Consider the following 12990-nt stretch of genomic DNA (forward strand, 5'->3'; position numbering starts at 1 on the left):
ACTATCTCAGTGGAATGAATTTCTTTAAAATGCCAGTAATGAGTTAATTTTTTAGCATTCGTCTTCCAAGTGGTAGAAAACCTAGTGACACTAATGATTTGTGTGTTGATTTCCCAAATTTTCCTAATGAATACATTTAAATTCATTGAAAAACAAAGCAAAATAATGAATCTTATTATTCCCATGCCTGGTGGCATCTGGTACATTTGTATTATTGGAATAATACTTATAAAATCGAATAAAATAGACTAGCCTGCGGACTTTAGAGGCAGTCAGTATATCTGGATTGATCCATTTTTAAATTGGTTACATATTTATTTGTAGGCGCTAACTTTCACACAGGCTGAATAATAGACAATGATTGTTATCTTAACCACTTAAGCCCCGGACCTTTTAGGCAGCTAAATGCCCAGGCCAGGTTTTGCGATTCGGCACTGCGACGCTTTAACAGACAATTGCGCCGTGCGACGTGGCTCCCAAACAAAATTGGCGTCCTTTTTTTTTTTTTCCCCACAAATGGAGCTTTCTTTTGGTGGTATTTGATCACCTCCTGCGGTTTTTATTTTTTGCGCTATAAACAAAAATAAAGCGACAATTTAGAAAAAAATGCAATTTTTTACTTTTTGTTATAATAAATATCCCCCAAAAACATATATAAAAATTTTTTTTCCCTCAGTTTTGGCCAATACGTATTCTTCAACCTATTTTTCTTAAAAAATCGCAATAAGCGTTTATCGATTGGTTTGCGCAAAATTTATAGCGTTTACAAAATAGGGGATAGTTTTAATGCATTTTTTTTACTACTAATGGCGGCGATCAGCGATTTTTTTTTTCGTGACTGCGACATTATGGCGGACACTTCAGACAATTTTGACACATTTTTGGGACCATTGTCCTTTTCACAGCAAAAAATGCATTTAAATTGCATTGTTGTGAAAATGACAGTTGCAGTTTGGGAGTTAACCACAGGGGGCGCTGTAGGAGTTAGGGTTCATCTAGTGTGTGTTTACAACTGTAGGGTGGTGTGGCTGTAGGACTGACGTCATCGATCGAGTCTCCCTTTATATAAGGGATCACTCGATCGATACGCCGCCACAGTGAAGCCGTGTTTACACACGGCTCTCCCCGTTCTTCAGCTCCGGGTAGCGTTTGCGACGGAGCGGCTATAAACAAATAGCCGCGCCGTCGTCCCAGATCGCTCCCTGAGGGAACCCGACCACCGCATGTAGCGGGGGTCCCGATCGGACCCCCCACCCGCTAGAAGGCAAGGACGTACATGTACGCCCATTTGCCTGTACGTGCCATTCTGTGGACGTACGTATACATGCGGCAGTCGGGAAGTGGTTAAACAAAAAAAAATAGCAGAATACATTTTGGCCTAATTTTATGAAGACCTTATTTTTATTTTTTTTATTACAGAAACTGCATTTTTTTTTTTTTATATAGCAAAATATTAAACAGAGGATTACATATCATTAAAAGTGCACAGTCTTAAGGTGGTTCATGTATTCTAAATACACAGCTGCATTAATATGTATTTTATATCTGCCTGGAGTTCATCTTTAATTTAATTATACATTTCTTGTATGGGTATACTCATTGTGTTCAACCCATTGTCATGAGGAAAGAAAAATTGGTAACATTGTTTTCCAGCAAGTCAGGGCTCATTCTGATGTGTGGAAGCCTATGCAGCCCCTCTGACAAGTGATCTGCAGTGCTTTTCAGATGTTTTAAAGAAAAAGAATATGGGATTCCCTCCTGATTATGAAGGCTGCAGTACTCACCGGTATTATCGGGAGATGCAATCTGATATAGAGTGACCAAAAATAAAAGACTGCTGCACACCCCCTAAAAGAGTTAACTACTGATTTTATTAAAGCTATAAGCTATATCAAAAACATATATAAGACATAAAAACTAGATAATGGGTGGACCTGATAAAGATGCTATGGTTGCCCCAGTTACTCTATATCAGGGATAAGCAATTAGCGGACCTCCAGATGTTGCCAAACTACAAGTCCCATGAGGCATAGCAAGACTCTGACAGCATCAAGCATGACACCCAGAGGCAGAGGCATGATGGGACTTGTAGTTTGGCAACAGCTGGAGGTCCGCTAATTGCTTATCCCTGCTCTATCCTCCATAACTCCCCAGTCTGGATAGCTCAAAAATGGTTCAAAAAGATAGAATCCCTCTTCAGAGAGTTAATTTGGAAGAAGGGACAAGCTAGGATTTGTCTCCAGACCATGCAGTTACCAGCTAAAGAGGGGGGAATGGCAGTACCTCACCCGAAAACATACTTTATAGCCTCACAGCTACAACAACTTGCGAATTGCGGACTGGAGGGAGGCGAACACTCTGGTAGATTGATGCTAACAGGAGCACCACATAGGGCAATAGCAGAGGCACTTGAGGCTGGTTCGTTCGTCCCTAGATGTCCAACTATAAAACTTAGCCTTAAAGTGTGGCAAACAACAAAAGCATTGATGGGCTACAAGGGAATAACAATATTTGCCCCTCTCTGGTGCAACCAAAACTTAAGAGAATTAAAAGACATCGAGAGATGTAAAGAATGGGAGAGACAAGGGATAAGCCGTTTAAACCAACTGTACAATGGAGAACAGATGAAATCCTTCGCAGACCTGCGACAGGAATTTAATATAACAAATAAAACATTTTACAGATACGACATGCTATCCAAGCCCAGTTTGGGTTACAACCCATTGTATGGTCCTCGGCCCCCATTCTCCTGAAAATAACCTCTCCAAAAACAACCAAAGGCCTGATATCTGAGTTGTACTCTAGATTAGGAGCTAAAACAATAAGTAGGGCAGGCCCCATTAAGAGCAGGACAGGATGGGAGAAAGATTTAGGTCAAATGACCATGGAACAGTGGAGTGCGATCTTGAGGAGGGGGGTATTGGTCTCGATCTCCCCATCTCAGAAAGTATCACACTTGTTCCTCTTGCATAGAGTATACTATACCCCCAGGAGAATGTTCAATCTCGGGTGGAGAAGTACTGACGAATGCCCAAGGTGCAGAGCGACAGGCAATCTTATCCACATGATGTGGAAATGCCCAAAGTTATTTAGATACTGGGAGGAGGTGGTCACCATAATAAATAAAACTTTTAGAATTGAGTTAGAAGCTGAGTCTAAGACATGCTTGTTAGGCAGCATAGAGGAAAATAGAGTGCCAGCTCCCTTGAAGTGGTACTGAGATGCATTTTTCAGGCAAGGAAGTTAATTGCGTTGAGGTGGCAGGCCAAGATACCAAACAACAATAAAAAAACAAAAACAACAAAAAAAAAAGATAATGGGTGGACCTACCCAGATCATTCCCCATTAAAAGAACCCCAATAACTGCATATACTTGTAACTAAACAAGCTTGATTCCTCCCAAAGGAGGACCGAGATGCATGAATAGCACACCCACCCTCCACAAATCAGACCCCCCCCCCCCTAGATGAAGAGCCAAGTTGCCAACTACCGTATTTATCGGCGTATACCACGCACTTTTTTGCCCTGAAAATCAGGGCAAAATAGTGGGTGCGCGGTATACGCCGATACCCGCTTTCCCGCGCCGAGTTTGAATACTGCGTTGGCATATACCGAGCGCAGTACACTCGTATAGTGAGGCAGGCTCGGCTCCTCTCGCGCTCACGTCCTAGGCGTACAGGACGTGAGCGCGAGAGTAGCCGAGCCTGCCCGACTATACACGAGTGTACTGCGCTCGGTATATGCCGGCGCAGTATTCAAACTCTGCGCAGGGATCGAGCAAGGAGGACACCGCACCCGACGAAGAGGACACCCGAAGCCGCAGACGGACGCTGGACCCGACGAGGCCGCCGATGGACGCCGCGCAAGACCCCAAAACTAAGTACTAAAATCTTTTTTTACAGGAATGTCGGGTCCACTTTAGGGGTGCGCGCTATACGCCGGAGCGCACAATACCCCTATAAATACGGTAAATATACCCCTGATAGTTTCCACACAGGACAGTGATTCCCATAACAGGTGATAGATGTCCACTGTCTGTGTGTGGAAAAGCACACGGACATAAAACATCTCCCTAATGGAGTACAGGACAATATGCATTCAGACACCCATATCTTTCAATCATTGGCATGCCATTGGATCAAATATCCAGCCTAGGATCCACTGATGGTCAGATAACTCCCCATATCAGATCAACAACATAATTGGTCCATACACCATACAATCTCCATTCGATGGGCCCGATGTAAGGAACCAAATATTAATAAATGGATATGGTTCTATATATTATTGTTATCCCATAGACAACACACAAATATCGTATACTTATGATAGGGGAAAGAAAGAAAAAAAGAGGGAGAGAGAAGGGGCAGGCAAGCTGTATATATAGCACACTAAAAGGTATATGCCACACACAACACAGTATGCAAATAAGTTTTGAATTACCGAATATGATGGCATGGGATAGTTCACTATAACACAGATACATGTCGCACATTGCGTTAAGTTTTAATATGTTCAAACATATAGTCATATTTTTATTGCGCACACAGGCACATAGATTCTTCAAGATATATTATCCATATATATGACAATTTGAATTGTCCATCTCCATCCCATGCCCCTCCGGTCATAAATTTTGGAAGAGATGTTACACCAGTTTGATATGGTGATCCCTATGGCAAGACTTTAAGACTTTTAACAAATTAATTAGGTTCCCTGTCCCTCTGGTATTTTCATTGATATCTTGCCTGTTATAAGCTATCCATCCAAGTGGAGTGGTGTACCTTATTTTTTTACCACATTTATGTGGTTTGTATATGTATTTCCAGGTGCTTTTCCACACACGGACAGTGGAAATCTATCACCTATTATTACAGGTAATCACTGTCCATAAATACCATGAATGTGAAAGGGGGTTTAATTTTTGCTATGACATGTGTAAAGCCCTAAATGGCTACATGTTAATTTTTGGGTGGGCTGTCTGGGATTGTAAAATCTTGGCTCAACTGCCTGTTTTTTATGATCCCCTGTGGTCTGTGGCACAGTTTGATCCCAATGGGGGTGCCAGGAGCATGGTATCGATGCTGTACCTAGAATTGATCCAAGGGTAACGTAGCCAATTAACCTACAAAACGGAAGGATTCCTTTTCTTGCAAGTTTACGTGATGTATCATTGTTATCCCTTCTGACGGAGCAAGGTGTAGTTTGCAATATTATGTAACTCTCAGTATAAATGTGTTTATTATTCTGTTAAAACTCCCAATAAAAACTAATTGAAAAGGAGCGACTCAAGTTGCTCCGACTTGGAAAAAGGTTCCTGTATGACCTTTGGACGACTTCAGGGTGACTTGCATTGACTTTAATAAAGTAATTTTGCAAGTCACTTCTGAAGTCAAGTGCAGATCGCCTTGCCGCGCTGCAAGTTGTGCTGCCCCTGTGTGAACCGGCACTGATTGGAAGGAAATAACCTAATGTAAATAAATAAAACCTATAAACAAACACAACTTGCCACTAAAATGTTTCTTTACAAAACTGTGTTGCAGACTAAGGGACACCAAATGTAGTCCAGTGCGTTTTTCTGCTCCCAAAAAGCATGGACAGTAGGTTGCATAGATTTCAATGGCAAAGTTCACCCCTTTTGCAATGTGTTCCAGTACAGTCAACAAAAGTAGAACATTTTGCATTTCTTTCTGCTAGAATGAGGCAATACGCATCAAAAACTTGCGTTATAGCAGCCCCCCTTAAAAATGGCAAACGTTGTACAAGTGAATTGGGGGGAAAAAGTGCACTGGAATGCTTTGAAAATGCATCAGGACACATAAAAGCGCATCTGCACTGCGTTTCTGTGGTGTGAATAGGGCCATAGTCAAAAATCAACAAATGACGATTTTATATATTTGTATGTTATTGCAAAATGGGTATATGCTTTTGCTTTCATTTCAAAAGGGCTGGATTAATCCCAGAAACAATGTTTATTTATTTTACGTGTACTTGGCAATGGCATTTGTTTCCTATTGTTGCAATCAGAAGTCCAGTTTCCCTGTTAGTATGCATCGTTCAACATGACTTTAACCACTTCAACACCGGGCCAATTCTGACTGTGTAAATCTACTTTTACTAAATTATTTAGAACCCTTAACATTATATATTTTTTAAGCACAGGCCCTAGAGAATGGTGGGTGTTGCAATTTTTACTTTGCATGGTAAGTAAATGGATACCCAACATGTCATGCTTCAAAATTGAGTATGCTCATGGAACGGCACCAAACTATGGCACTTGGTTACATAGTAGGTGAGGTTGAAAGGCTTGAAAGTCCAACCTATGTGTGTGATTATATGTCAATATTACATTGTATATACCTGTATGTTGTGGTCGTTCAGGTGCTTATCTAATAGCAATACTAATAGTCTTAATGGTCACCAGTACGGTATTTGTAAATTGAAATCATATCCCTTCTCAAGTGTCATTTCTCCAGAGAGAATAAGCTCAGTGCTTGCAACCTTTCCTCATAACTAGTATCCTCCAGTCCCTTTATTACAGGGATCTTCAAACTACGGCCCTCCAGCTGTTGAACTACAAGTCCCATGAGGCATTGTAAAACTCTGACTTTCACAGACATGACGAGGCATGATGGGAATTGTAGTTCCTGAAAAAATGGAGGGCCATAGTTTGAGGACTGTTTTGTCAACTTTGTTGCCCTTTGCACTCGCTCCATTTCCAGTAAATCCTTCCTTAGGACTGGTTCCCAGAACTGGACGGCATACTCCAGGTGCGGCCGGACCAGAATCTTGTAAAGTGGGAGAATTATCTTTTTTTATCTCTTGAGTTGATCCCCTTTAATGCATGCCAATATTCTGTTTGCTTTGTTGGCAGCTTCTTGGCATTGCGTTCCATTGCTGAGCCTATCTACTAGGACCCCCGGGTCCTCTTCCATCCTTGATTACCCCAGAGGTTCTCCCCCCCCCCCAGTGCTTAAAGCCAAGTTCCACAAATGTTTGGGTTTATTAAGTCTGCAGCTACAGAAAGCATAGCCGCTGACTTTTAATGAACGTACACACTCACACACTCTCTTACCTGTCCCACGATCCAGCTATGCGGCCTCCTGAAACCTCAATTCTCTCCCTTGCATCTGCCCAGTGCCGTCACCACAATTGTGGGCACCCGGCTGTGACAGCTTGCGGCAACGCAGCCTGGTGTACATTAACTGCAGTTGGTGTCAGATTGCCACCGCACTATTACAGTCCCACCATAAGTCTCTAACCACCGCCATTACTAACAAGTACATAAATAAAAATCGCACGCATATATACTGTGTGTGTGTGTGTGTGTATCTATCTCTCTATCTCTCTATCTAATCTATCTATCCACATATATATCATAGTTTTTAAACGCACAAACCAATTAATCAACACTTATTGGGATTTTTTTTAACAAAGACATGTAGCAGATTGGTCTAAATTTAATGAAGAAATTCAATTTTTTTTTGTATTTGATATTTTTATAGCAGAAAGAAAACATTTTTTTTTAATTTCAAACTTTTTGAGTCTTTGCTCCTTTAAATCGCCAAAAAATTAAGAACCCATCAAATGCCATCAAAAGAAAGCTCTATTTGTGTGAAATAAAATATAACTCTTGCTTGGGCAGTGTTGCCATGACTGCAGTTAAATTATTGCAGTTGTGAATAGAAAAAGATAGCCTGACATGAAGGGGGTAAAACCTTCTGGACTCAAGTGGTTGAGGACGCATGCAGGCTTTTCTTTGGTAAACTGTTTTACTAAACTTGCTTATTTTTATTTTATACCGACAAATACTGAGTATACAATGTTTAATTTTCTTTAAACACTAATCTGTAGTCTGCGGCACAGTGATGGCTTCAGAAAGCAAGTTTGTAAACAAACCTCATGTGATTACCATGATTGGCTGTGTATCAGTGATCACATGATTGGGAACCACTCTGGTTCACGATCATTCGTTTAGGGGTTTTTTTTTTTTTTTTTTTTGAGGCCATGGGAATCCTGGTAGTTAGTAAGATTATTTATGTGACATCTTGTTCTATTCATCCAAAGTTTGGATTTAGATGGAAAAATTCATAAAGGCTGTCAAAAGAAATGTTGGTGTTTTGTAGCTGTCCCGTGGTAGGTACTGTCATGTCTGCATATAGAAAGCACCGATGGATACTTAGCATCTCCCCTTTTATGATCTATTCATGTATTTTTGTTTTTCAGTAAATGGGTTTGGAACTAGAGGCAAAACAGTAATTGAAAACGTTCAAAGTGTTTGAAGCTAAAATTGACAATGAAATTGTACTCAATGTTTTTTGACCAATTAGGTAGCTTTTGAATTAACTCTGGATTAAAAAAACTCTAAACGTCAAAATGTATTAATATATTTTAACTTTATGCATTATAGGAGCGTGAAAAGAGGAAACACGAGAGGATCCTTAGTGATGAATTGGTTGCAGCTGTTACCTATTTAAATCAGTTTATTCCACCTGAACAGAGCATCGTTTACATTCCATGGGATATGGCTAAGTATACCAAAAGGTATGGTCTATATGCCTAAAAAAAAGCACTGAAAAGAAAAATATCACTTTAAACAGGCCCTGTTAATGACTTAAAGCGGGAGTTCACCCATTTATAAATTTTTTTTTTTCTCCCCTTAGATTCCTGCTCGTTCGGTCTAGGGGAATCGGCTATTTGTATTAAAATATGAGCAGTACTTACCCGTTTTCGAGATGCATCTTCTTCCGTCGCTTCCGGGTATGGGTCTTCGGGAGCGGGCGTTCCTTCTTGATTGACAGGCTTCCGACGGTCGCATCCATCGCGTCACTCGTAGCCGAAAGAAGCCGAACGTCGGTGCGGCTCTATACTGCGCCTGCGCACCGACGTTCGGCTTCTTTCGGAAAATCGTGACGCGATGGATGCGACCGTCGGAAGCCTCTCGGAAGACTGTCAATCAAGAAGGAACGCCCATTCCCGCAGCCCATACCCGGAAGCGACGGAGAGGATGCATCTCGTAAACGGGTAAGTACTGCACATATTTTAAAACAAATAGCCGATTCCCCTAGAGAAAACGAGCTGGAATCTAAGGGGAAAAAGTGCCCTCTAAGGGTGAAACCCCGCTTTAAAGAAAAAAAAATGCAGGTAAAGTACAGACAATTCAAACATGTTAAATGCTTAGAGGGCTTTCACACTGCAGCGCTGTGCTATTAGTGCTAAAGCGCTGCTAGTTTTTGTGGCGCTTTAGTAGTACTTTTGCAGCACTTTTTGGCTGCTAGTGGAGTGTTTTTTACTTTTTAAAGAGGTCAGTTTTTCTGCGCTTTCAAATCGCTTTTAAGGTGCTTTGGAAGCGCTGCCCATTCAGTGCAATGGGCAACGATGCTATTTGCAGGACTTTTCCTAACGTACCGCAAGTGCACCCCCCAGTGTGAAAGCATTCACTGTACAGAATACATAGCCCTTTTCTCTTTCCTGAGTGTTTTTTTTGTCTGTGCTGGCCTATTTCCTCCACCCCTTCCTTTTCTAACATGTTATGTAGCTGCCAAGAGAAAAGGGAAGTGGAATACTATACAGTGGCTCTTGAGTGACAATGTGGATCTGCTGATATGAGATCCAAGTTGACCCCACCCAGCAGCAGTTTCAGAGCTTTTGGAAACTTACAGAAGGGGGGTTTTTATAGGAAAATAACATTAAATGCATAATCTTATGGAAAGATTTTAGTTAAAATTCATTTAAATGTTTCCACCATATCAATACATGGTTAGCGGTTGCCACATCCCTGGGTGTTTGAAAAATGGATATGACATGTCAGACAAAAACGGAAGGCACAGGACTAATGACCACGCAGGTTCAAAGAGTAATTATTGAATAGTGATCATGTCAAACACGGACACACAACAAAAAAACACTAAAACAAACAAAATGGCAAAAAAAAAACATAAAAAAAGGGGGGGTAGGGGATAGAGGGGTAGGGCCTGTGAGGGGCGGGGGGCTGCCTCCGAAAGAAGTAGTAAAACCCATATTTAGTGACGCATATAAAATGTGATCACTCACTCATTTGAACTCTAAAAACAGAGAAAAAAGCCAATAACATGGTCATCGCAAACATTACAAAATTGCATAGTGTACATAAACTGTTCAATTCCTCTCCAGTAATCCAAGAACAATCTTTGGTACTCAACGTGTTTCAGGTTCAAGCCCTTCGTCAGGGGTATTTATACAGGAGAATCTATGTTCAACAACTTTTCTAATAAATGAAGAAAACCAAGCAAGAATGTTGTCCTATAGACATATAACAAACATGTTGAATAAACATCAATCCCATGTTCAAAGCATAAGATGAATGGTGCAATGCTCAAAAATACAATTGTTCAAACAGACTAGTCTAAATACTATACTATTTAGTCTGAGTGATTGAATTTTTGAGCATTGCACCGACTGTCACCAGATCTCTGCTCACGGAGCTCTGAGAACCAAGTGATCGGTGGTCTTTGATCTCACGGTTCTCAGTCCCAGAACCAGCAGACGCAGCAGCATCGGTAAGTACGATTCTTTTTTTTTTTTTTAAGCCCAACTTAACTGTTTGGTCTAGTTTGTTAAATATCTTAATGTGATTATGCATTAATGTTGAGCATTAACATGCATCCCTCTAAAGTATATATGTCGAATAAAAAGCCTGTGGGCTGAATCCACCCAGTCAGGCCTTGCCATGTGGCCCTCCATTACATTCTGCTACCTCCTGCTCTCACTATCTCTGTTCCCGCTGTCACCTGTAAACACGGAGGCCTTCTGTGTTTACAAAGTACAGCTTTGCTGTCAGAGGCTCCCAAAACTAACAGATGCCTGCAGATGTTCATGGTGGGGACCGATCTCCAGAATCTGAGAGAAAACATTCTCTCTGCAAAGCAGAGCCACCCACACAGGGCTGTACTAGAGCTGGGCAAGGTAGGAGAGATGCAAGGAAGTTTTGTATGGGGGAGGGTGCGTGCACTCCCCTAAACCTTGCACTCTGTACACAGCACACCCTGGACCTTGCACTCCGTAAATAGGACACACCTAGATTTGCACTCTGTACATAGAGCACTCCTTAACCCTGCAATTTGTACTTACAGCACTCCTTAACCCTGCACTTTGTACCTACAGCACTCCTTAAACCTGCACTTTGTACATGGCATAATCCTGAACCCTGCACTTTGTACCTAGAGCACTCCTTAACCCTGCACTTTGTACCTAGAGCACTCCTTAACCCTGCACTTTGTACCTAGAGCACTCCTTAACCCTGCACTTTGTACCTAGAGCACTCCTTAACCCTGCACTTTGTACCTAGAGCACTCCTTAACCCTGCACTTTGTACCTAGAGCACTCCTTAACCCTGCACTTTGTACTCTTAACGTAACACACTTCTGAACCCATGTAAATGGCGCACCCAAGAAAGATACAACCGACCCTTTGAGGGCAACCATACTGACGATGTGGCCCACAATGAAATTGAGTTTGAAACCCCTGTTCTAAGGGCTTAGGTTGTCCACTATGCTTGTTTATATATTAACATATAAATCTGAGTACACTAAGCAATTATCCAGTACATTGGTATTCTCCCAGCCAGGTATACAGCTAGTTAAAGCCTACAGCTTTGTCACTTGTCTAGTAACAGATATAATGTGAAAGAGCAATTTATTTTTTTATATAAATGAGCGTCATCTTTTAATTTGTTGCAGCAAACTGTGTAATGTTCTGGATCGACTCAATGTGATTGCCGAAAATGTTGTGAAGAAGACTGGTTTCTTTGTTAATCGCCCTGATTCATATTGCAGTGTCTTAAGACCTGATGAAAAGTAAGTAATATTCACTCTTTATATCATTAATGATAAGGCTGTTCAATTGATATATTTAGTGCTTTCTATTTTTGTATTGATCCATTAACTTGGTATACTGTACATGCTTTGAGCACATTATGTACTGCAGATAATTTAAAGTGCCTAGTGACACAGTAAAAGGCATAGTGAGTGACACAGTAAAAGGCATAGTGCCACAAGTATGTACTGGGCAATCTAGGACTAGCCTTGGTGTCTTATCAGTACTTGAAGCAGTTTAGTGTAGTAGACACCTTTTTTTTTTTTTTTTTTATCTCTGAAATCCATTTTCTAAATGTTCTCTGACTATATGTAACAAGACTGTGAAGGTTACCTCACGGATTTCCAATTCTCAGTCTTTGGGTGACTTCATGCTCCACCTGCCCCCCCCCTTAATTCTGCTACTAACATGATGTACTAGTAATTTTTTATTTTTTTTATTCTGCTAGGTGGCATGAACTTGGAGGTGTGGTTGGGCCATCTGGTCGTTTACAGGTAATAGCTGAAGATTTGAGCCTTCCATTTGCATGCCGTCTGTTTTTTATACTGTACACTGAGAAGCTAACAAAATATCCTACAAAACAAAAAAGTCTGAATTTTGAAACCACCACAGTAATGACAATAATGACAATATCTTGTTATACTTTTTATAACGTTTAGACCTTTGCATTCATTTAAAAAAAACATATATTGTGTGCTATTTCATTATCTTTGGTATAATATGCTTAAATTTATGGAAAAAATGTGGTGAAAACTGCGCTAATATAACAAGACCGTGAAAACGGATAAATAAACGTTTGCTGTGATGCAAAAAATGTTAAGCTGCGATTCGCTGCGTAATATAAACAGTGAACAAATGGGGAAAAATGAACCGCGCTAAACCCTATAAATGCTGTGCATAAATTATAAAACAATTAACAAATAAACATTCACATATGTAAAGGAATAAACAGTGATAGTTTTCCCAAAAACATGAAAAAGTCCTTGTGTCACGTGGTATATAGTATGATGTTAAATGAGTCCTCATGTATTAGAAGCCTGGTACTTTTCCAAAAAAGAGGGCCCATAAAACAAACAATCATGAAAAATAAAAAGAAACCAAATTGTCTATGGAAAAAAGGAAGAAAAACAAATCCTC

At 40.7% G+C, this 12990-nt stretch overlaps 1 protein-coding gene across 4 annotated transcripts in view; it reads left to right on the plus strand.

The window, feature by feature from the left end:
• The window catches only part of FIG4 (FIG4 phosphoinositide 5-phosphatase), a 432686-nt gene that overhangs the window by 196426 nt on the left and 223270 nt on the right, over positions 1-12990 (plus strand). For all 4 annotated transcript variants that reach the window (XM_040350224.1, XM_040350227.1, XM_040350225.1 and 1 more), the window contains 3 exons: positions 8411-8544; positions 11718-11834; positions 12302-12347. In XM_040350224.1, coding sequence (XP_040206158.1) covers positions 8411-8544; positions 11718-11834; positions 12302-12347 — 297 coding nt within the window. The remainder of the gene's footprint in view (positions 1-8410; positions 8545-11717; positions 11835-12301; positions 12348-12990) is intronic.

This window comes from Rana temporaria, chromosome 4, assembly GCF_905171775.1.
Source record: "Rana temporaria chromosome 4, aRanTem1.1, whole genome shotgun sequence".
Classification (NCBI taxonomy): Eukaryota; Metazoa; Chordata; class Amphibia; order Anura; family Ranidae; genus Rana; species Rana temporaria.